At 39.6% G+C, this 26,497-nt stretch overlaps 1 protein-coding gene across 2 annotated transcripts in view; it reads right to left on the reverse strand.

Moving 5' to 3' along the window:
- The window catches only part of LOC128862589 (uncharacterized), a 109,716-nt gene that overhangs the window by 78,447 nt on the left and 4,772 nt on the right, over window positions 1-26,497 (reverse strand). For both annotated transcript variants that reach the window (XM_054101312.1, XM_054101313.1), the window contains exon 2: window positions 17,337-17,590. In XM_054101312.1, the coding sequence (XP_053957287.1) occupies window positions 17,337-17,590 (254 nt within the window). The remainder of the gene's footprint in view (window positions 1-17,336; window positions 17,591-26,497) is intronic.

Below are 26,497 nucleotides of genomic sequence, written 5' to 3' on the forward strand. Positions count from 1 at the left end.
ATTTTTTATTTTTCGCTTGTCATTTGTAAACTTCATTAGTATACATTTCATCATGGAACGCTACACACTTGAGCAACGATTGCAAATCGTGCAAATTTTTTATGAAAATAATCGTTCTGTTGCTGCTACTTTAAGAGCATTACGGCCATTTTACGGTCCATTTAACAAGCCGTCCCGTTTTGGGGTTATGTGAAGTCATTGGTCTACAGTAACAAGCCGGCGCGGATTTGCGAGCTCAGAGCCAATATTGAACGCGAAATTGCTGGAACGCGGTGGTCATGCAAAAGAAATCGAATTTCATACTTAAATGTATATGTTCAAACTCGATAATAAAAAAGAAATTAGTTAAAAAAGTCAAACCGTTTGTGTTTTATTCAAAAAAGTTCAAAAGTTGAAGCGCTCTTACTGAAAAACCCTATATGTGTGCTTGCATACACTAGTGTATATAAATATATACCATATTATGGAATTCTTTTTATAAAGCTTTGATATTTTTATAACAAAAAAATTATTTTTGTTCTCAAAATATTATTTAAAGTTTAACAAATATTCTGTATTTTGCTGAGATCATTAATATTTGAAATGAGCTGATATGCGGCACGTAGATAAAGTAATTGGGGAACTATCGTTTGAAATTAAATTTTATAATGTGATTTTCCTTTAAACGAAAAGCGAAATGAAAGCCGACCGATTCCCAAAGGTTAAGCTACAAAACCAAGCTCTGAAAAGCCTGCTTGTGGGGAAGCGATTAATTCAGCACTTATTTTAATGATTTCACCTTAGCGCAAAAGAAGCCAAAATTAGATTTCCCCTCCTTTATTAGGTGTTTGGTTGAGTTTCTCCTTTGGTGGTCTGCGTTTTGATGTTGTTCCACAAATGGAGGGGTTTACAGTTTTAAGCCGATTCCAAACGGCAGATGGTTTTTTATGGCAGAAATACATTCGGTGGTTTGCCACTGCCTGCCGAGGGGCGACCGCTGTTTGAAAAAACATGGAGATTCGAACCTGCGCACTTTCGAACGGCAGTCACGCATCAACCCATTAGGCCACGGCGAACTAACTACTACTTTATTGAAAAATCACGTAAAAAGCAGGCATGCAGGAAAACAGGGGACGCAGTCAATTGTGCGATGAATATCTCCATGACACACAAGTTCAAATGACATGAAATACCTATATGTTTAAGTGGCAACAACTGGCACTTTACCTTCACCAATGCTCTACAGCAAATCTTATATGCCTTCTTATTCGTGCAAATCGTATTCGTTTTTAATGTAAATTTTCGAACATGTCTTCCAAGATACGCTGCTCTAACTTATCAGCTGTTGCTGATGTACAGTATGCAAAATTCGTATTAGTACACCCCCTTATAAATAAAAAAACCACGTATATTCTCAAATTAATTTTAAAACAAATGCTTGAAACCGCTTTATTTTATAGATAATTAACCAAAATAAGGCCAAATAACAAAACCGTTGTAAGAGGGTGTACTAATACGAACTTTGCATACTGTGGGTATCACAGGAAGAGTTTGTTGTTTGTTTGTTGTTCGCTAGATAACAAAATAACAACGTCAAATATGCTGTTTTTTCACTATCTAATAGTGAAGCCACTGCACCAGTTGAAGCAAGATCCAAAGTACTTTCCTTGTAAGACCGAAGGGCAGCCAAATCAAATTAATAAGAAATTTGTTTCCAATATCGCCAGGCACATGAAAGAAGGGCAGACCACTTCTGATATATAACACCACATTTGTAATTGTGTTCTAATTTTCGGAAAGCAAAAGCTTTGCGCATATGGAAGTCCTCTCTTCTGCCATTCAATCGCGTACATCCAACTCCGAGTCCCAATCACCTGTCAGGACGAAATATTTTTGTTCTTTTTTCATGGCACTAGACCTTTATATGCTGCGAGCAATTCGACTAATGCATCATCTATCGAAATTTTAACCCGCCTATATTTTTCCCCAAATAAAAATAATAAGTTGACAAAATTTCATCGAAATCAGATGAACGCTAGGAAACAAACAAGAAAATATTAAGTCTAAAATATGAGATATCTGGCTGATGCTGAATATTTTTTGCAATAATTTGTGTAAGTTAAACTACCCGGCTACGGGGCTTACCAAAAAAATGGTTCCGGATCTTTCCGGTCTTTATTGGTTGCTTGATATTTTACAACTGAATTAAAAAATTATTTTATTTCTAAGTCTAAAAGTTAAGCCCGTATGCTTGCGACGTAACCGATATTTTGCTGAGTAAGCGTTTCCCACGGGAACGTCAATAGGCGTATTTTGGTATTTCCTCAATGACTTTTTGGTTGTGCTTGTGAAGTGTTAGGTTACCGTCGTATTTTGACTGGGTTGTGTGAAGTATTCAGTTAGCTTATAAATATAACGTTTGCCAGTCAAATATATAGGTATATATAATTGGCGCGTACACCCTTTTTGTGTGTTTGGCCGAAGTTCCTCCTCCTATTTGTGGTGTGCGCCTTGATGTTGTTCCACAAATGGGGGGACCTACAGTTTCAAGCCAACTCCGAACGGCAGTTGTTTTTATGAGGAGCTTTTTCATGACAGAAATACACTCGGAGGTTTGCCATTGCCTGCCGAAGGGCGACCGCTATTAGACTTAAACTTTTCCTGCATTTTGGTCTTTCACCGAGATTCGTTCTCTCTCTGAAATCCGAATAGTAATCACGCACCAACCCATTCGGCTACGGCGGCCGCCGTCAAAAACGTACTAGTAATAATAATTGGCGCTTACACTCTTCGTTTGGTGCTTGCGACCTATAGCTTTATGGCACCTCCGAACGGCAAATAGTTTTTTATGACGGGCCTTTTCAAGGCAAAAATACGCTCCATTGCCTGTTAAGGGGCGACCGCTATTAAAAAAAAACTTGTTTTGTTATTTGGTGTTTCTTGTACGAAACTTCGAACCAAGGCACAATATAATGGCAGTTACCCATACTTTACTACCAGTAACCGGTACAACGCGTGATCTCCAACCGGATAGGACGCTGATACCCATGCCTATAGCCGCTTGTAAATTACTTATAGACAGGGAAACCATCAAAAAGGTAAATACGAGACGGAAAACCCTCATAACTTGCGAACTAAGCAGACAGACATGGCCGAAATGGAACAGTGGTCGATCAAGAATCTTGTTAAGATTTAACAGAGAAGCTATTATATAATAAAAATGATAGGGGTATTAACTAGTCATTGTTTAATATGCAGTCACGCTAGAAGGTTAGGACTCCCATGCTTCGATTTCTGTAGAAGCCGTCTTAATACAGAAGAAGAGGAAATATCCAGACACCTTTTATGTGAGTGTGAAACCTTAGCTATGAGCAGGCTGCGCACTCTTGATACATCATTTTTAACCGATGTAGCGGACATAGCGCATCTAAAACTAACGAAGCTCTGCTCGTTTATTAAAGCTACCGGGTGGTTTGAAAAGGTATACGTAGGGTAAGGATAAGTGGTATCACAATGGACCTGCGAAAGGTCTAAGTGTGTCGGTACGACAACCACCCAACCTACCTACCTACCAACTGCTGAACAAGACCCTTTTCATTCCAAAGTATTATCTTTAAATTATTTTTGATTTCATCAAATTCAGTGATAAGAAGAGTTATATACCTGAGCTCACGCTGGACATGTAGGATAATTTAATTTTAGGATTTTAAATAATTTATTGTTAGATGTACCATATAATTTTGCATCCGCCGTTGCTTGGTTGATAGCTGCAGTGGTAAGCGCTGGTCGACTGGACATTTTTAATTTGTTAATATAACCCCAATAGCACACGAGTGAATTTCTGTTTCTTCATAAATTGACTCTCAGACACCTTTTCCCCGAAGTTTCTTCATTTGCGAGAAGTTTTTCTTTTCTGCTTCTACAATATTCAATCCTACTCTATCACATTCAAAGAGAACTGCGGCTGAGTTGTGTCGAATGTTTTTACCTACAGTGAGACCGAGTGAAATCATCACAAAAGCCAGTAGGTAAGGTTAGGTTAGGTAAGGTTAGGGTAGTAGTCGGTTTGTATGCCCAACTCACTTACACCTTATAGGTCCGTTGTGGTACCATTGCGCTGAACGGGAAACTCATTTACTTTCCTTCGTGGAACCATTTTGTTGCTCTTATGAAGCGTAGAATTGATCCTTTCCCAACACCAGACAGCTCCGTAAGAGAATTGAAAAAGTATTTACCTAGAAGAACTGCTCTGATTTTAGCTAGGGCAGGACAATTGCAAAGGAAGTGCTCAGCTATTTTTTTCTCTTCCTCATCTCTACAACTTCTGCAATATTCATGGGAAAAACTCCTAATCTCGAGAAATGCCTGCCAAATAGCGAATGACCGGTTATACAAGCCACGACCTTCAAGATATCATCTCTTCAGAGGCTAAACAATTCCTTTGTCTTTTTCTTGTTTATTTGCGGCCATAATAGCCTACCAAAAACCAGTAACGAATTTAGTTTGAAGAGTTTGACTCCAGCCCTGAAGGAAAAGAAAGGTGCGACAAAGTTATCCACCACAATACGAATAAAACGCTCATTCCCATCCGATCCTTATTCTTTCTGATCATGATTTATAATAAAACCAAAATCATAAAATATATATAAAATAATTTAACGAAGCTGGCAAATTATATTACGAAGCTGGCAAATAATACAAAATTTTGTCAAAATATTTATACCTGTTTCGGGGAAAATAACAGGTATTCACTGCGCATTTATGCTCAAAATGATAACTGAAAAGCATCCTACGAAATTACGCAACTTGGTCGCATAAGCGATAAAAATCCTTTCAATCATTTCAGTCTGGAAATCAAGCGTATGAAATTGCGCACGCGGAGGTGTAAGACAACAAAAAAATACATTCAGAAGAATTTGCTTTGAAAAAATATCTGCAAAGATCATAGCCGCCGCCACAAAATCAAAAAATAATTCACTCAGATTACATTCAAGATGCACAATGCATTAGTGCACAAACAATATCTGGAAATCTCCTTCACAACAAGTAAATAAAAGTAAAATGAACATTGAAAGTGTTTTGCCATTTTCTCAATGCTTTGGGTATAAAATACTGATTGTGTGATATTCACTAAAGTACCCTTCAAAGCTCCACATTTCACAGTTACTACAAATGGTTTGTATTTTTGTATTACTAGCGCTTCAATGTCACTGTTTACTTCAGTAAATGATAAACATCTATTGTACCGTTTAAACATACACACACATAAAGAAACTCAATTGAAATGCTGTTTAAGTGCATAGACTTTTATGGATTCTGTGCCTTATTTTGCCATCAAGTGTTTATGAGTTAGAAATTTATTGGCATTAGATACCTGCTAGCAAAGGATTTTATGCTGCATGTTATTAAGCAATCAGGTGCATAAATACGTTTACAATAATTGATTGATGGCTTTAGATTATCTGTTGCTGACATAACAGCCGTCCGGAGGATATGGTGAATAAGCATAGCCAGACTACCGTAAGACTTCAACAATAAATATTTAGGAAATAAAGGATTGGAAGTTTGCTCGAGAGCGAAAATTTGAACTCCAGTATTGGATCCCATTTTGAAGAGAGTACGAAAAAGAAGATTATTAAAATGCAACTGATATATATATATATATAATTGGCGCTTACACCCTTTTTGGGTGTTTGGCCGAGCTCCTCCTCCTATTTGTGGTGTGCGTGTTGATGTTGTTCCACAAATGGGGGGACCTACAGTTTTTATGAGAAACTTTTTCATGGCAGAAATACACTCGGAGGTTTGCCATCATTGCCTGTCGAGGGGCGACCACTATCAGAAAAATGTTTTTCTTAATTTTGATGTTTTCACCGAGATTCGAACCAACGTTCTCTCTGTGAATTCCGAATGGTAGTCACGCACCAACCCATCCGGCTACTGCGGCCATTGATTTAAGTTACATAACTAAGTTGATTGATTTAAGTTACTAACTAACCAACATCGGCTCGGATCAGAATTCCATTGTCCACAATTGAGCCAAAATACCTGCAAGTCACATTCGGACAGCCTGCGATTCGTTTCTGGACCGTCTCGAGGCCATGCTCAAGACAAAAGGTGGCCATATCGAGGAAAAGTAAAATGTTTCTTAATTTTGTATTAGTTGCACACATTTCTTACTTTGAACTGAATAAAAATAATTTTCAAACTAAATTTATGGCCTTTTAAATTGATTACACTCCGAGTGCCGGACCCTGTACTTGCATGCACCTCTTTATGTATTATGCACATGTAATGAAACAAAGTAAACAAGTAAAGCAAAAGGAAAAATAATTTACATACGTTAACCACCCCTCTTCTATTTCCAAACCGGCGTAGCGTTTTCGTCTAAAAGATATTCCAACTTGTTTTTGCTGTTATATCAGCTCGAACTCTTTCTAGCTGGCTCTGATTTATCAGTATTTTCGATAAAATCACAGCTGCAGCTTTTTACGACTACTTTTTTTTATGAAAATACAACTTTATTCTGAAAAAATGGTTACAAGTGAATCACTGAAAGTACTGCCCATCGCTGGCTACTACGTTTTTCCATCTTTCTGGTCGATCTCGTATACCGTCGCGGTAGAACTGTTCATCTTTTGAGGCTATCCACGGATCAAGCCATTTTTTGATGTCTTCATATGAATGGAACTGCTGGTCAGCTAGACCATGTGGCATCGATCGGAACAGGCGGTGAGGTAGAATTTTCAATTCCACTGTTTCCAGGTAGGTTTTAACGGGTTTGGCGATGTGAGGCCGAGTATTGTCATCCTGTAGAATCAATTGTTCATGCCTCTCCGCGTATTGCGGCCACTTCTCGCGCAGTGCTCGGCTCAATCGCATCAATTGAAGTCAATATCGATCCCCAGTGATGGTTTCGCTTGGTTTTAACAATTCATAATAAATAACAGCCACTTGGTCCCACCAAAAACATAGCATAACCTTCGCAGCGTGAATATTCGGACGAGGCGACGACGTAGAAGCATGAACAGGCAGTCCCCATGACTTTCTTTGCTATCTTTGGATTGCTGTAATGAATCCATTTTTCATCCTTCCTTTTTTGCCGCTGAAGCAGTTGTTCGCAGGCAAAAAAACGATGCTCAACATCCCTTGGTTTTAACCCATAAGGAACCCAAGTCCCCGGTTTCTGAATCATTCCTAAAGCATGCAATGGCTTGGAAATGGATTGGCGGGTAACTCCTAATACTGAAGCAAGCTCTTCTTGCGTTTGACATGGATCCTCATTGAGTAATGCCTGCAATTCCGCGTCTTCAAGGGTTTTTGGCCTTCCTTCACGCGGATAGTCGTCAACATTAAAATCATCGTTTTTGAAGCAACGGAACCAATCTCGGCACGTTGTTTCACTTAAAGCAGCATCTCCATAAACTTTTTGTAGCTCTCGGTGCGCTTCAGCCGCCGTTTTTTTTTTCGAATGAAAGAGGAAAATCAACACTTCCCGCAAATGACGATTATTCGGCACAAAATCAGATATTTTCACAAAACCAAAAGTATATTATACCAAAACAAAATCACTAATGTGTCGAAGCAGTTTGTTTACCATATGTCTAAGCTTGGTTTATGACGTTTAGGTTATGTTAGAATCGACTAGCACGCACTGCTGGTGACATCTATTGACAAACAGCGGGAACTTAGTTGCGCACCTAATATATAAAACAAGGAAAAAAATTACTCTGGAGGGTTTGAATCAAGCGATCTTGCAATTCATAACACAGATGCGTTCTAACCATCTGCGTGGAAAAGTTCGGTGTAAATTCCCGCTACCGGCAGTCGCTAAGCTGGCACCAGATTTGTTGCCTTTGGTCCAAAAGAATGTCATTTAAAAGATCAGAAAGTTTAGGTAAGCAGCGCCTGTTACACTGGTTCAACGGCTAGCTTGTGAACTCATAGTTACCAAGAGTTGTTTGCTGCTTTTGGTCCACACGATTATCTCTTTAAATATTTTATATTATTTTTAAAAGTCTGTATAGAAATATTTTAATGACTGCAGAAACGTGCTGATATATATAGCAATGTGCTCGTGTAATGATGCCAAGAGTAAACTTGACTAAAAATATAAATTTTTGAGGACGAAGCGAAGAAACAAACAAAAACTTTCCACTTCTTTAGTTTGCTGTAGCTGTTGTTGTTGTTGACAAAACAAGTGAAAACAGCAATAAACATGCGTGGCAAAAATAATAGTTGCACTTTGCCACACTTGGCTCACATGATGCCAACAACGTGACGAAGGCAACGACAACGACACAAGTGACAGGCGACAAATGACAAATGACACTGTAGCTGTAACAACTACACTACACAAAAGTTGTTTTCTGGCTGTTCGCATGTTTGTGGGTGTTGGTACATAAGCAAGTGAATATTTGCACAACCACATACGCAAATGTACTTATACTTGCACATACATACGTACATATCTGCTTATGGAAGTCAATGTGTGGGGCGTGTCACTTTGCTGACGGCAGTGACATACAATTTGAAGATATGCTCCCGCTGCTGCAGCAAAGTATTGCACTTGAACATTACAACGGCAACAAACATATGTATGTATGTATGCACGAGTGCAAGGGAATTGAGATGGGAAGAATTTTATCGAAAGGAGCACGCGCTTTCTTCAGTAGCAAAAGTTAACGAGTACGGCAAGGAAAATGACTGCGTTAGCACGCGTATGTGTGGTGAGTCATCAAGACCAGAACGAAAGTGTTGGCAAGCGCAAAATGTATTTTTGTCGCTGAAGTTATTGAGTCAAAATGTGCTCAAGCGCTTGGTTTATGGCGTGAGAAGAACACATCGTTGGTGCGCTATTGATGCCGCCATTGGCGCAGCAGCGACACGCAGTGTCATCTGAAGTGTGCCAGCTATAACGGTTTGATGTAACAATTTTGTTTCTCCTAATGACTTTAACATAAATGTGAAAATTATTCAGAAAATCGACATGCATAATTTCAGGCGCACAAGACGTTCTGATGCGCCGACAAATTTTCAAAAGAAAAAAAACAAAGAAGAAACTTAAATGATTTAAAACCGGCGAGGAGAAACGAAATGGTTTCACTACTTAGGTAAACTACAAAGTTTTAGCAATGCATTTGCAACATAAACGGAATTGAATTATTTAAGTATATGTAATTCAGAAAAATAATGACTACGATTGTTAAGGTATTCTTAATGAATAAGTAATTAAATTTTAGCCACAGCCGAAAGGGTTGGTGAGTAACTACTACGTACGTAGGTAGGTAGGTTCGAGTTTCGGTGAAAGAAAAGGTTTTTTCTAATAACGGTCGCCCCTCGGCAGGCAATGGCAAACTTTCGAGTGTATTTCTGCCATGAAAAAGCTCCTCAAACAAATATCTACCACTCGGAGTTGGCTTGAAACTGTAGGTCCCTCCATTTGTGGAACAACATCAAGACGCACGCCACAAATAGGAGGAGGAGCTCGGCCAAACACTCAAAAGAGGGTGTACGCGCCAATTAAATATAAAGCGTGGTTAAATTTCAAGAGCCTATGTTGAATGGGAACCACACCTAAACGTCAACGACACCGTTGGACTTCTTTCTTCGGGGTTATTTGAAAGAAAAGGTGTACGCCGATAAGCCAGCAATAATTCAAGAGCTAAAGGATGAGATAATTCGGCACATTAACGGCATAGAACCTCAATTATGCCTCAGCGTCATCGAAAATTTGGGCCATCGGATGGAGGTGTGCCGCCGAGGCCGCGGCGGCCATTTGGTCGATATTTTATTCCATACGTAATTGAGCCGTACCAGTATTATCATAATAAAGAGAAATGACAACAATTTCTTAAAAAAATTGTATTTTATTCAAAATCTACACCGGCCCTTAAAACTGAACCACCCGTTATATTGGATTTGCAACTAAGTAATTGCGGATTTTCTTTAGAAACTCAAAGACCATTTTTTCATGGAACTAAAAAACTGTATTCTGTAGTGTATTGCCCATTTTGATCAATGACCTTTGGCATCTGTAGGCAGCATTATAATCCCACGTTCATAAAAATTTTGGTTTTTATTAGCAAAAAAAGTGAATCACGTACGATTTCAAATCATTATCATTATTGAAATTTTTACCATTCAAAGAGTTTTGTAAAGATCGAAACAAAAAGGAATCAGCTGGTGCAAGGCCAGGACTATATGGTGGATTTGGCAAAACATCCCAACCAAGCTCCAATAATTTTTGCCAGTGGCCAAAATATGTGTAGCCAACCTTGCATTGTCATGATGGACTACAATACCTTTCAGATTTGTCGATTGGGGGCGCTTTTCTTCAACTGCATTTTTTAATTTCGTTACTTGTTCAATGTAGACATCAGAATTGATCGTTAGGTTGCGTGGTCATTTGGATAATTTTCATTACGTTTCTTTAGCAAATCGCAGCTGTTAATGCGTTGCGTTAAATGCGTTTCCTTCAGTTGGTGAGGATCCAATGCAATCGAGTGGTTTTAACTGATTTTTCACGTGTTCTAATGTGACGATCCGAATCGATTATTGCTTTGATTGGGGCGTCATCAACTTCAACTGGACGACCAGAGCGTTTTTCATCTTTGAGTGAAAAATCACCCGAACGAAATTTGGCAAACCAATTTTGACACTGCGGTTCTTTTAGGGTTTCGTCACCATAAGCAGCACATAACGTTTTATGAGCTTACGATCCGCAAAAACTTAGTTGCCAAGCCAATAAAACTAAATTTTAGTGGAATTCTCTTCTACATGGAATTATTTTCTAGAATTCTTTTCTACCTCATAAAGTGCTTTGTCTCGTTGTTCTTTACTTCCTTACGGCTTTCTAAACATATACATATCGGGTGTCTATTTATCTGCATGAAAACTATCGATATCGATTGACAGCTGATAATGGCAAACTGTGTTGACATTTATATTTAGTAAAGCTTGTCAAATCATCATGACTCGTTGAAATTCATAAAAGCGCTTCCAGGTTATAGAACTTTACTGTGAAAAATAGGAATTTGTTGGCGAAATTCATAGAGCGAAGTATTGAAAAAGACGCCGAAATGTCCATTCGTCGCTGTTCTCAACATGTTGACTTTTGTTTTTCGACTACGTAGAAATTTTTGCGCAAGAATCTTGGCTGACGTACCTATAAACCACAGCTCGTGCAAGAATTGAAGCTAAATGATCCTCGTTTTCGTCGCATTTTTGCTGATTTATTATTCAGGTTTATTAGAAAAAGCAGTCGAAAAAAGGGCTAATCAAGTGAACAATGTAACGCGTAGCCGCGGCCGGATATCATATTCATACAATAATGCCAAGAAATTATTCACCAGATTATAATAAAAAAATTCATTACAACAATATTTCTATTTTGTATTATGATTTCAAAATTTTAAGCTTTTAAAAATCACCCGATATACCTATATACAAATTTTTGAACATTATAAAGGGGGGTACGTGGGTACAAAACTCTTAAGTACACTAAAAGAAACCTTAAAGAAAATAGCGTGATATGTTATATATATATATATAAGTATATGTATGTGTTAGCAGTAATAGCGACCAGCGAAAGCTGTTCTACTATACTGTCAATTACATACATAGTCCTGCAATTAATATTATTGTTTGTATATATATACATATGCATATATGTTACCAGTAGTAACGACCAGCTCATCACCAATCTATTACACTGTCAACAACACAGTATATATATATTAAATATTACCAACAACAGTAATAGCGACCAGCGAAAACTGTTCTACTATACCGTTGTTAGTTGACTTACCTCTCGAGTGGACGTATTTCGCAAAGTGGACGACGATCACACGAGAGCGCTGTTTTATACCTTCGGGCATAGAGCTTTTGCCTACAGAGCTTTTGCTTACAGCTTTTGTGGATTACATAACATCGTGTAGAATGTAATGCTTATCTCTATTTACAGTGTTGCCATTGCTACAAAAGTAATACATACTTAATGCTAAATTATACGTATGCTACAACATCCTTTTATATTTGATTCGCCCCTTCTGTATACACTGAACGAAAAATTTTAATGTAAAAATTTTGCTGCTAGCGAGAATCGTTATACATCATAAAACTGGTACAACTAACTTTTCAATGCCGCCAAATCTCTTTTCTGATATTACGAAATAGACGAAGAGTAAGAATGATAATATTATAGAAAAGGACGCAGAGATTTGTAATCAACTTTTAAGAAACCAATATTTCTATTCATTCTTCATCTCTAGCACTAATTTTAAGATATAATCAGCCTTCTGGGGTTGGATATCTACGTCTTTCGCCCCGAGTAAAAAAAACTTTATGCAGAAGTAAGGTGTAAGGTGATTTTCTAACTCTCAACTCCCTAAAAGCGGGCACTGTAGCAATAATAAGCAAATTATTTCCACCTAGAGGCACTGGAGTTATGCGTTTTTTTTTTCCTTTGAGCAAGCGTGCACTTATTTGACTGCACATAATCGAAATTAAATTAAATTTAATTAAATGTAGTTTCTCCAACATGAAAAAAATTATTGCACACCTTTTTAAAACAGAAGCACAAGTGAGGGAGAAATTAATCGCACCTGCCTGATCGCCCGCCCTGCGTTGAGTCAATGCCATAAGGCAGTAATTAAATGTTTTAATTATTTTTATTTGAATGCACATCAATAACATAAATTAGCTTTCTTTATATGTAAATATACAGTCCGGTTCACTTGGTTAGAGGCAATAATTTGTATGGAATAAAATGGTTATTAAAACAGTGGATCTGGTAACACAAGGGATTCCAATAATGAAAGCGAAGACTGTACTTTTCTTACATGTTAGCTTACAATATTTATGCATAAAAGCTGTTGAAATGGATCATTCTTTTTAGTATTCATTGTGCTTGGTCGAAAACGTCTTATTTCTAATAAAATTGGAAATCAGAAAGGTTTAGCAGATTGGGAAAAAGGACAAATCGACATTTTGACCTGAAGGGATTTTAAAATCGCCAAATTGCCAAAAAATTGGTAAAAGTCTAAACATTGTGGATTTTTACGTGAAAGAACGTGTCTTCTATGGTGAGAACTACGAATGCAGAACTGCAATGGCTTTGACATCGAAGAAAACCCGAAAAATTGCAGGAAAAATTAGGATTGCATCGAAGTCCGTCTTTTGTGCAATAAAAATTAAAGAAATGGCAAACATTGCAGCCATCAAGTCCAGTGTTCGAAGGGCTATTCTAAAAGCGCCAAATCTGAAGCATAAATAATTCTAAAAACATAACACGAATAAATTTCGCAAAGAATGGCGCTTCGATTTTGCAAGGTACCATATGGCTTGGAGTTCTGTTGCAAATAACGGCCCCAATTACTATTTCCGTGACTTAAGAAAGAAGGAAAGATGCTTGAGTCGGCATCACAGCTGTAAATGTGGTGTTATGGTATGGAGAGCAACATCATACTATGGAGCGTTCGAATTGAAATTTGTGGACTACAAAATTACGGAAAATAACTGTAAAGCTCTGTTGGAATCATCATTTTTTGCGATCCATGAAACATTTGGGCCTATCAGTTGGATCTTTCAGTAGAATAATTCACCTTCAACTGTGGTGAAAATTTGGATTGCGTTCAAAAGTGATAGAACTTGGGCACCGCATACCTCAGATCTGAATATTATTAAAAATCTATGGAGATGGCTTGCTCCTAAGGTTTATTAGGTTAGCTTAGGTTAGCCAGGTTAGCACTAAGTCATGCATAGACCTTTTGGTCCCTAGCGATACCAGATGGAGACCGACTTCTATGAATACTGAAAGTAAACATTACGTAGGATGTCAGCGCTTTTGGCGAATCTAAGCAGAGCTGGGAGGTCCACTTTTGGGATGTCCTCCAGACCCTCAAACAGTGGGACTCCCAGCCATTTTAAACGTGTTGTTAATAATGCTGGACAAACGCACAGTTTCCTCAACATCCTCTCATTCCATTTCGCATTTCCTGCATTTGTCCCCGTTGGCAATCCCTATCTTGAACGCATGTGCAGCCAACAGATGATGACCTGTCAGCTTACCTATGATAGTTCCGCAGTCCTTTCGCGAGAGTGTACGAATGAATTGAGTCATTTTTTGTCCTTAGTTCTACACATAACTTTTACTATTTTGCATGTGGTCAGATTACTCCACATAGCTCCACTCGGTTTTTCATGTAGTCATCCATTTCGTTGTATATACAATAGTATTTAGCGGTTTTAGTATGTCATATAACAGCACTTTTTGCTATTTTCCCAAAGAATTCAAAAAATGTATACAAATCTATAAATTTTTTTTTTTATTATTATTAGCTCCTTCAAAAGCGCAAACATTCCCTTTAGACATATATGGAATACGATTTCTTTCATGTAAATACCTTGGCTGGCATCGCAGTAGCGTAACCTGTTAACCCAGTCTTCCAATACATTTGTGACAGTTTTTGGCTATACCCCAAATATGGCTTGCTCGATATTTCCCATATGCTTATACTTATTATTCTAACTCAATTTTTTCATAAAAAGGGCAACTTCAGATATTGCTTAACAGAAAAACTTATAACTTAATTGCTGAAACTTAATCTGATTAAAAAAAAAACAATAGGCTTATGAAGAAATAATAGCAGAATTTTAAGATAATAGTACAGATGTCAGGACTTTGTGGAAATGATAAAATCCACAGCCAATTTGCAGCAGTTTGGATTAGATTCCAATTTTAAATTATTAGGCAATGAGTTCCACAACTGTAGACTTAAAATAAGGTACAATAAATTGCATGCACGAAATGACTACGTAAACATTAAATTATGGAAAACATAATTTGGGCACCGGGTGTACGTTAATTTAAGCATAAATATAACTAAACGCGGCCAAAGAAATTAGATAAACTGCAGTCCATAATTTGAGTCGAAAGCTGAGACGTTTAAGGTCCCGGCGTGGAATTTCCCAAAGCTAGGCAACACGGTACTACTTTTCAAAGATCATGCAAGGTACCTCGGAGTAATACTGGACAACAAATTGCTGTGCGAGTACAATGTTGAGCAAAGGGTGAAAAAGACCAGTAATGCGCTGTACGCATGTAAAAGAATGCTGGGTGTTGTTTAAGGTCTATCGCCCTCACTGATGCATTGGTGCTACACGGCAGTAGTTAGACCGATATTGCTATATGGGGCCTTAATATGGGGGACTGCAGGACAAAGGTGCACTTTGCTCTTGGAATGTATGCATCTGTGTTTCAAGCCGAAGTGTATGCAGTTCAAGAAGCAATGAACTTTGTTGTGGAAAACCGATGGAGAGGCAGATCTATATGCGCCTGGAGCGACAGCCAAGCTGCGCTCATGGGGGTACACCACATCAGGGGTAGTCGAGTCCTCAAAATCCGGGCTGAACTGTCTGGAAGCTGCACTTGCTAGTTGTCCCGAAAACAAAAAACTAAAACATGATGAACTGCGACAAGAAAACTGACATACTTAATGCCACTGGAAAGGATTCAGCGACTCGATGCTCTGTGCATACAGGAGCGATGAAAACCACTCCAACGGCGGCACTGCAAATGATACTCAGCATGCCACCTATTCACCTTTTAGCGGAAAATTTTGCAGCGACATCTGCGGGAGGTTAGTGGCTGCTGGAGTATTCACTTGTAGACCCTTCGGACATAGCTTAATAGGAAAGAGGAGTTCAGGTTGCACAGACTACATGACTCCGTACTTCAATTGGGAGAGAAGGTTTCATACTACACCTGAAGAGAAGGGACTTTTTACATCTACAAAGATGGATCTAAAACTTTGGACAGAGTGGGAGAGGGCGTTTATTGCTGAAAACGAGAGCAGTATTTTCCAGAGCAGTATTTTCTAAGCGGAAGTTTTTACTGTGCGGAAAGCCGCGGAGCTAGCCTACACAAGAACAAGAAAGAACTCAATAATTAATATATACGTGGACAGTCAAGCAGCAATAAAAGCAATAAGCTCATATTTGAACAAGAGAACGACATACCAAAACCCCTTAATCCTATATACAACGAAATGGATGACTACATGAAAAAACTAGTGGAAGCTAAGTGGACTAATCGGACCACATGCAAAACAGCAAAAGTTATGTGTAGATGTAACGACAAAAAACTGACTGCAGAACTACCATAGGTATGCTGACAGGTCATAATCTATTGGCTGCATATGCGTACAAGATAGGAATTGCTAACACGGAGAAATGCAGGAAATGTAGAGAGGATGTTGAAGAAACTTTAGAACAACTTCTATGCATTTGTCTGGGATTATTAAAACGCGTTTAAAATACCTCGGAGCCCCAGTGTTTGAAGGTGTGGAGGTCTGGAGGATTCCCCAAAAGCGCTGACATCCTACGTCATGTCGACTTCCAGTAATCATACTAATCCATTAACATGATCTGTACAGACAAGGGTTTTAACAACTTTCTCAAATCTTGAAGAAGCATCAACTAGTTTGTAGGCAAAATGTCATGTGCCTATATTTTGGATCCACTAAGGTCAACCTTATTATCTCATTAATGGATTGCTGGCACAACATTGGGGGTTCATCGCAACCTACAAACAATTCCAGCTGGCAACGCCAAAACGGCTGATAACACGATCACCGAACTTGGCGCGCAAATAATCCACTGTACCAGAAGCTTTATGGCATCATACGCCATCCTACTGAAATCAAGAATATTTCATGTTCATGTCGACGTTTATAATGCATCTGTAGTCCTCAGCGCTGACCGAAACTGCGTTCCCAACAGCATTTGCAAAGAAAACTGGGCTAATGAAGGCAACAAACTGCCACTCTCTGAGGACGCCTTAGGCCCTCGACGATCAAGTGCGGATTTGCCAATCCTCAGATTGTGCCGTTTTGCCTATTAACATATCGGCTGAGATGAAATTGAGCATCGTATAAAAACATAATTTCGACTTTTTTCAATAAACGCTCTTTTTGGTAAACACACCTTGACTTTGGAGATAAGTTTGCAGATTAGACCAACGTTATTCAATAGTAAATCAATTAATTTCGTTTTGCGGGGATACGACACTGACTCTCTATTTTCCTTTCCTTTGTGAAAGAACTGTCACTGTCAAAATAGCATATAATTGAACAAAAAATACTACATGGACTACCCTGTATATGCATGTTTTTCAGTTGCCCATTAAACGTTCATTACACACACCACCTACTGCTACTACTATCCAACCTCCCAACCCCCCCTCCTATGCTCTACAATTCTACATAAAATTCCATAAATATTTAATTGCAATAAATCATTTCTAAATCACTTAATTGGATTACCCCAGCGTCACCAAATCAACGATGTAAGCTTACCTGCCATGGGTACCATATCAATTACTGCTTGTCCTCGCAACAAAACATCACCCCGCACACTGCGTTGGTCTGCCGGTAAATTGTTTTTCGGATTCACGGCATTAGCTAAGTCCTCTGTCATTGGTATGTTTGCCGCTTTCATTGGCGACGCAGTAAATAAGAGCACAGCGATTGCAAATAAATGCCACAAGGACAATGCAGATGGAGTGAGGGCCTTGTTGAACATTTTGGTTGTATGTACTAAGTAGTACAAGCTGTAAAAGTAATGTGAAATTTTTTCAAGGGGATCAATACGAAATAAGCTGAATTTGTATGTCTAAGCAAATAATAACAAAATGAAATGTAATTTTTTGTGATATAAAAAAGAAGTACAATGTGCGATTGATTGATTTGTTAATTTTTGAAATTTACTGACCGATATTAAGCGCTCAATAAATTTAAAATGTTTTTTGATATTTATTTTATTTTATTTTTTTCATTCACTTTATTGCAATTAGATTGTAACGGGTGATTTTTAGCTACTATTTTTTTAAACAGTTGGTTCAAACAGCTGACGCACGTTTCGTGTTTCGTTTCACTGTCAAACATCTTCAGTTTGATCTATAATTTAACCATGAATCGTCTTACAAATGAACAACACTTGCAAATCATTGAATTTTATTATAAAAATGCGTGTTCTGTAAAGAAAGTTTATCGCGCGTTTCTTCCATTTTATGGTCAGTTTAATCGACCCACTGAAGTGGCTATTCGAGCTATTGTGACCAAATTTAGAACCAAATTTGCATTATTGGACATCAAACCCCCAACACCCTTACGTAGAGTGAAAATTGAAGAAAATATCGCAGCTGTATCGGCCAGTGTTAATGATGACCATCAATTATCGATTCGTCGCCGTTCGCAGCCATTGGGCCTCTCATAACAACGTGGAAAATTTTGCGAAAGGATTTAGGTGTGAAGCCTTTCAAAATACAGCTGGTGCAAGAATTGAAACCGAACGACCTCCCGCAACGCAGAATTTTTGGTGAAGGGACTCTTGGAAAGTTGGCCGAAGATTCACTTTTTTATCGAAAAATTGTGTTCAGCGACGAAGCTTCTTTTTTGGATCAATGGGTACGTAAATAAGCAGAATTGTCGATTTTGGAGTGAAGATCAGCCAGAAGAATTGCAAGTGCTACCAATGTATTCAGAAAAGGTCACAGTTTGGTGCGGTTTATGGGCTGGAGGTAACATTGGACCGTACTTCTTAAAAGATGCTGCGAATCGTAACGTAACTGTGAATGGTGAGCGCTACCGTGAAATAATATCCAACTTCTTTTTTGCCCAAAATGCAAGAGCTGGACTTGCATGACATGTGGTTTCAGCAAGACGGTGCCACATGCCAAACAACACGCGCAACAATGGACTCGTTGAGAGGCGAGTTCGGTGAACATTTTATTTCACGTTTGGGACCTGTCAATTGGCCACCCAGATCGTGCGTTATAACGCCTTTAGATAATTTTTTGTGGGGCTATATTAAAGCTCATGTCTGTTCAGACAAGCCTGCTTCAATTAACGCATTGGAAGACAACAGTAAAGCATTTATGTGTGAGATACCGGCCGAAACATTGAAAAGAGTATACCAAAATTGGACTAAGCGGATGGACCATTTGAAGCGCCGTCGCGGTCAACATTTGCATGAAACATTAAATTATATGGACTGTACTATCGATTTAAATCAAAACTTCATGCATTTTTCTGAATTTTACGTGTGTTTTTTTGAAAAACTTTCCTATAGCTCTTAAAAAATCACCCATTTGCAAGACTTTCGAGTCTTTTACCAGCGCGGGTTAGACTCCAGAATTACAATTAGATTTCTTACAATATTGTGGCATCTTAAATTTAACACAGAACAAATAAGGGACAACAATAAGTTTAAATAAATAAAAAAAGTTCTACTTAAAAAATAAGTTTTTGTAGTATCAAATAGCAGAAATTATCATTCATTAATTTATAGAAGCTCAACAATATAGTTTATATGAATACCATATCCCGACTAGAAATTTTGGTAAGGCGGTGATTAGGCGCAAATAAGGCAGACAAACTAGGCCCAAGTTCCGAAAGTAACGTCCACATCTGCCTCATTAGGCGCAGGTTCGAAAAACCGAACTTCGGTAATACTCTGGATGCCCTTCTACAAATCAGTTAGGGATTCCAATTTATGCCTAAGTGAGACACTGCCACAGATTTTCGTGACCACAACCAATTTTGGTATTGTTCTGGCATGCCAGTCTTTGCCTTGCCTAACGTGGGCCTGGTAAAGTAATAGTGAGGCGTGCCTCAGTAAGGCCTGCCTAATTCGGGCCTAACTGATTCTTCGCCATGCCTCATTGTAATTCTAGTCGGGATATTGTATACAATTGGCGCTTTCACCATTTGTTGGGTATTTAATGCAGCTCCTCCTTCTATTTTTAGCGTGCGTCTCAGGCTTTTCCATAAACGAAGGGCCCTGCAGCTTTAAGCCGCCTCCGAACATCAGATGGTTTTCATTAGCTTTTTCAGGGCAAATATACACTCGGACGTTGGCCATTGCCTGCCGGAGGCGACCGCTATTATAAAATCTTTTTTCCATCATATGGTGTTTCATGATCGGCGCCTCGAACCTGTGCACCACCGAATGCTAATCACGCACCAACGCAGCAGAAGAAAGCTAAGTTATAATCAAATATGGAATAGTTATCACGATTTCCATATTTCGTCTAAAAAATTAAATATCATTTTCGTGGAGTTTTAAAATAGCTGCTTGGTCTTTGTCATAATCGATTGGTGTAAAGAAATGTTGAAGAAAATTTCACCGCGGTTGTTCAAAGCACGTCTGCAATATCGTAACAGGTGAAAAATCTTCGACTTATGCATATGAACCCGAAACAAAACAGCAATCGACAGTATGGGTGTTCCAAAAAGAGATTAATTCAACCCAAGAAGCACCTCAAAGCAACTGGTTCCCTTTTTATAGAAATTGTAGACATTTATCAACTATAGCGTAAGAGAAATTTAAAACAGTAAATTCTGAACTGTACAAAAATATTTGTTTGCCAGAAGTTTTCGAAGAATTAAGGAAAACCAGCCGCTGAAGTCGAATCAGCCTTCACCAAGGCAATGCGAGCTCTGACGTATCGACTCACATAAGATAATGTTTGGGAATTGAAAGGATCGAATTAATGGGACACAGACCTTACAGCTCTGATTTGACACTTAATGATTCTTTTTTGCGAAGTCAAAGTTTTACAATGCTTAAAGAAGCTACTGGCTTCAGCTTTATGTATCCAGCGCGACATGCTTACCTGAAAGGGAAATCCACGGAATCAGTCTTATACCAGGTTGTAGGGACTGTGGAAAAATCTCTGGAGGGCAAACAATTCACTTTGGCAGCTCTAATATATATAAAGGGTGCTTTTAAAAACATCAGGGCGGATTCAATTTTCACTGTTTTATATAGACTAGAGGTGGAAAGGCCTATCTGTTTCTGGATCTCGTTAACGCGGTGGCAAGTGGGGCTAAAGTCACTACATTCGTGCCCAGGGGGACGCCACAGGGTGGTGCCCTTTCGTCTCTACTTTGGCTAGTTGCTATTGACGAAGTTCTGATAATAGTAAATAAGGGTGGGGTTAAGGTAGTAGCATACACCGATGACTTGGTCCTAATGGTATCGGGACCGTTTCCCTCAATCAAGGCTGAGTTTCGGAAAGGACACTGGCTGTACTAAGTCGCTGGCCCTCCGAGTCAACTCTGGCAACACGGAGCTGGTGGTTGGTGTTGTGGTTCTGCCAATTTTAACGCATGAATGTCTGGTTTGGTGGGAAGCTCTTCGGAAGAACTATAATAATACTAAACTGGGGAGGGTGCAAAGAACTGCATGCATTGGCATCAGTGGAGCATGTAAAACGTGATCTAATGCTGCCTTGAATATCGTTTTGCACTTACTTCCCATCCACTTTTACGTTATTCCCATCGCTGCTCGAAGTGCAATCAGATTAAAGGAAATTGACCCCTGGAGGCAATCTCTCAAGGGGCATGGTAGCATTTTCGGTCAGTTAACACCGCATTCATCCACACTTCCAACGGATCTCTTTATCCGCAAACTGGAGTTTGAGGGTCGTGTCAGGACAATATTTCCAAGTAGGCAGGATTGGACGGCTAAAAGATGGAAACGGGAGTCGGAGCAGATGTTTTTTCAGACAATTTATCTATCTCCTTTAAACTGCCGAATACTGCTAGTGTTTTTCAAGCAGAACTGTATGCGATCCTGTGGGCATGCAAAAGCTTAGGGAACGCGGGAGCGGGGGGCACATTAACATTTTCTCCAATAGTCAAGCCGCTATCACGGCACACGCCTTGGTGTACAGCGAAATTAGAAAACTCCTGTGAGGAAGAGATCAAATCTCAAAGAACTCTTACCCGGTCATCGGCATCCCCCTGACAGTTGGTAAAGGGGAACTACACAAAATTATTTCTCAGGAAGGCGCAGGAAATATGGAGCTCCATCTCTCCATGTGCTATTTCGAAAACCCTTTGGCCCCAGGACAATATTCGAAGGACTGAGAAAGTCCTATGGACTCCTCGCCATTCAATTTCCAAACTCGTGGCTGTATTTACCGGTCACTGGACGATCGACACAAACGCGGAAAAGGTAGGAATGTAGAGCACTTTCTCTGTAAATGTCCGGATTTGGCAGCTAGACGACTAAGGTCACCGGGTGCTCCTTTCTTCGACAGCCTGGGGCAGTGCGCCAACCTAAATCCCATCAATCTTCTTCATTATATCAACAGCATAATTAAAAAAATCGTAAAATTTGAATACTGCTGAAATTTGTAAATCAAATTAATTTTTCGACTAAGCCAATAAAGGTGAAGTTCAATAAAATTCAAGTGACCTCTTAGCGTTTTTTTGTAGAGACTCCAATTCTAAAGAGCTAATTTTCGATGACTTTTCAGCCCATTCGAATGCCCTTTCAAATGCTTCAGAGGTATCAGTTTGTTGGAATAAACAAAAATTTAAACGAACTTAAATCACACGATCAAATTATGCATCCTTCAAATTATTTTTGTGATTTCGTCACATTAAGTGGCCCGTCGCCGTGCTACTGAAGCCAAGTATGATCAGAATTCATATCTTCGATTCCTCGACAAAGGTAGTACAGAAACACTTTCAGCTTCTAAATAATGACTATGAAAACCTCGCTGACTGGCCGGAGCCACTGTCTTTTGTATATAATTGTTGTAGTGCTATAAAAAACGAAACAAAAACACATCTACAGTTAACAATGTAAAATCACGCCATTCCCTAGCACTTCTGAGATGTACATACATATGTAGGTATGTGTAATTACCCTCACGTTTGTCTTATCCTTGACGCTTGCATCAGTTTCTGTAGCAGCTTTCAAATAAAGCTAATACAAAACGTCATTGTTGTGCTGTCGGCAATCACTGGCTGACAACTGCAACTTCCTTTACTTTCGAGTTGCAAGCAAAAGGAGCTGTCGGAAGCTAAACGTAAACTTCGTGAATTTTCATACTAAATGCTTGTTTGTGTGTGCGAAATAAAGGCAAAAGCTTCTTAAGCAAGCAGCGGCAAGGAGACGCCAAGTCAATTGAATTTCTTTTGTTATGGCAATTGAAAGGAGCTAACTCCTGTTTGTTGCCTGTGTTGTAGATATACAAGGTGAAGTCCAAAATAAACAAGGCTGAGATAAAATAGAAATGATAACTTCGAGTTTATTTATTCAAAATAATCCCCTCTGACCTCGATACACTTTTGCGCGATCTAAAACCTTTTCGAAAGAATGTTTCAGGTCATTGACAGGAATGGCGGTATAAGTATGTCGGTACAAGCCTTTTGGATGGCCTCTACCGACGCAAAACGTTTTCCCTTCATGGACAAATGCAATTTTCCGAATAAGTAGAAGTCACAGGAAGCCATATAAAGCAAATACGGCGAGGGATTGATGGTTAAATGCCATTTCTGGTCAAAAAATCGGTCACAAGAGTGGATCGATGAGATGGTGCATTGTCATGCAATAGGCGCCAGCTTCCTCCTTCGCGGTATTTAGGGCGAATACCACAACAACAATGCAACAAACGCTTCAAAATGCCAATATAGAAAATTGCATTGACGGTTTGGCCCGTTGGCAGGAACTCCTCGTGGACAATTCTCTTAGAATCGTTAAATCAAATGATCATCGACGTGTTTTTTTGGGTGGTGGCTCGTCTGGGGCCTTCTACTCGGCACTTTCACGCTTATTTTCAGTTTCATATTGGAGACACCACGTTCCATCTCCAGTTAAAATGTTGTAAATTAAGTTCTCGCCAATTCTCGCCTATTCTCGCCTCTTTAATGAGGTCTTTCGAATTTTTAGTTCTGATCAATTTTTGGTCCTCAGTTAACGTGTGCGAAGCGAAACGTGACAGACCTTTCGTAAGCCCAAATGATCAGTTAAAATGCGATAAATCGATGTTTTGCAGATATTAGACTGTGATTCCATTAATTTCAACTATGATTTCGGTTCATTTTTGATAAATTTACGAACAATTTCGATGGAATTCTCGCAACCATCTCTGAAACGTGTAAACTACTCAGGAACTCTGGCGCGAAATAGACAATCATGGCCATAAACTTTTTTCACCAATTTAAATATTTCGGTAAACGTTTTATCGACTTTAAAACAAAATTTGTTCGAAACTCATTTTTGTACCGATGCCAGAAACATAGTGACACTTTAGACGCAATAACTTCGCTTTCACCAAACCGAATGTTACCAAGCTTTCACTGGAAGTCAGCTAGGGATGTAACTCCAACGCACAAACTCCAGTCTCCAAACTTGTTTATTCTGGACTTCACCTTGTATATTGCCATTATACTAACAATCTAAATAGTTTCCAATTTAATTTCTTAACTTAAAGCTTTTATTTACTACTTTCTTGATTTTGACTTTTAAAAATTTAAGAACTGGAAGAGTTATTCTGACTCCATGTGACAAACGGTGTACTACGCTCGCTCTTTTTATTTACAAACTACAATATGGTTATAGCTGCTTGGGAGGTGCCTCTACATCAGAGGTTGGCAAAGCTTACTCGTGCGAGCAGTAAGTTATTCAAACTTTGCTGAATTTTTCTGGGCTTATCATTCCATTGGAATTTTTTTTATTTTCGTCGGACAGACTAGCAAGTACAGCACTCAGACACAATTAAGTTCATTGTACTGCACTCGGATTCCCATTTTTTTCTGCGTTTCTTAACACATCAGTGCCAAAGACCTCAAGCCAGACGCACAGAAAGTGGCCCGCCGCCTCATGCTCCTCGCCACATGCTGGGCAGAGTGCACTGTCTGAGATGCCTACCTCTCCCATGTGCTTTGGCCATAGAAAGTGGCTCGTCATCAGTCCAACCAGCCTCATACAGTCCCCTCTGCTTAGTGACAGGAGGAACTGCGACAGTCGGTCGGAAATGACAGGTAACATCAGTTTGGCCATCTGCAGCCTTTCTCTGCCTGCCAAGCACGCTTGTGGGTTAGAATAATCCGTTTGCTAACCGTAGCTTTGATGGCTGCACAAGGAAGTGGCAGAATAGGATCCGGGCCAAGGAGTCAGAGATCTCGTTACCGACATATTTTAGCCTGGATTTACAGGTTGAAGTGGTTGGGGGGCTATCTAAGGGGCCATTTGTTTTCCACAACAAAGCTCAGCATACACCTCCGCTTGAAACACACCGCATGCATGCATTCCAAGAACAAAGTGCAGCTTTGCCCCGCTGGATTCCACGTAGGTCCAGAGCCGGAGCCGTGCTCGGTCCTGGAGCCATCCGTGAAAATGCGAGAACAATGTTTGCCGGACTATGGATGATATGGAGTCAAGGGGCATGGCAAGGATCGTTGGATCGAGATCCACGCCTACTCTGTTTCCCCAGCCGGACAGGGGTCGTGCCAATTCCCATTGTGTTTCAGCCTGCAGATGGCCTTCAAAGCCTCTCCTTGGATGAAAACATCAAGTGATGGCAGATTAATCAGAGCATCTAATGCCGGGCCGGAAGTAGTCTGAAAAGCTCCGCCACAACATAGTGCGTTGTAGTCTCCATAAGATCCTGCTGATCCCCACGAGAGGGAGTCCACTCATCCAGACCACTGATGCTCAGGTAATAATAGGTCTTCTGGTGAGGAGGACAATGCCAGCCTTGGTGAGGTTTGCCGATAGCCCATTCGCCCAGCACCAAGTATCAATCATATCCAAACTTTTCTGCACTTTCCTACAGATGTTCATAGGCGAAGGGCCTATTGCCAAACAGGCAACATCGTCCGCATATGCTTGTGTGTAGACTCCAGCATCATTTAAGGTGGCGAGTAGAGGATCAATCACCATGCACCAGAGCAATGGAGACAGCACACCGCCTTGGGGGAACCTCTATTCACCCCGGATGACACCAGCAGAACTTTCTCTGCTCGCACCGAGATGATTCTTTGCGCCAGCATAGAATGAATCCAATTCACTAGCATCCGGTCTAAGCCATACCTACTAGCAGAGCTGCACATACTATCAAAAGTGGCATTATCAAACACCCCCTGTATGTCTAAAAAGATGCCCCTAGCGTAGTCCCTCCTGTAACGGACTCCGCGCCTTCCTTCAGCATGACAGGATATATGCCATCTGGTCCGGGTGACTTATAGCCGCCAAAAGATTTGATGGCAAATCGAATGGCGGCCTCATTCACCACAGATCGGGTAACGTTCCACTCATGCCGAGCAGGTGCAGCAGCTCTGACAAGCGCCTCTATCATAAAGGCCTGTTGGATTTAAAAACTCGTAAAATTCTTCCTCTGAGATATTCATACTTTTACAAGGTTTTAAAAATTTTGTATAAGGTGTGACTAGATATTAATTGTTCTGTTAAATACTACTTGAGAAACAATCTACAAACTTTGGTTCCCGTTCCTTCCAGGAACTATATTGTCGTAACTTCTACCTTTTCGTATAAAATAAGTTTTTTAACGGTCTTCGTCCTAATATACCAACCATAAGAAATCTGCGAAAATCTCTCCAGCCTATGATGTCGGTCTCCGTAGCCGAATGGGTTGGTGCGTGACTACCATTCGAAATTCACAGCGAGAACGTAGGTTCGAATCTCGGTGAAACACCAA

The sequence above is a fragment of the Anastrepha ludens genome, chromosome 4, assembly GCF_028408465.1.
Source record: "Anastrepha ludens isolate Willacy chromosome 4, idAnaLude1.1, whole genome shotgun sequence".
NCBI classification, from domain to species: domain Eukaryota; kingdom Metazoa; phylum Arthropoda; class Insecta; order Diptera; family Tephritidae; genus Anastrepha; species Anastrepha ludens.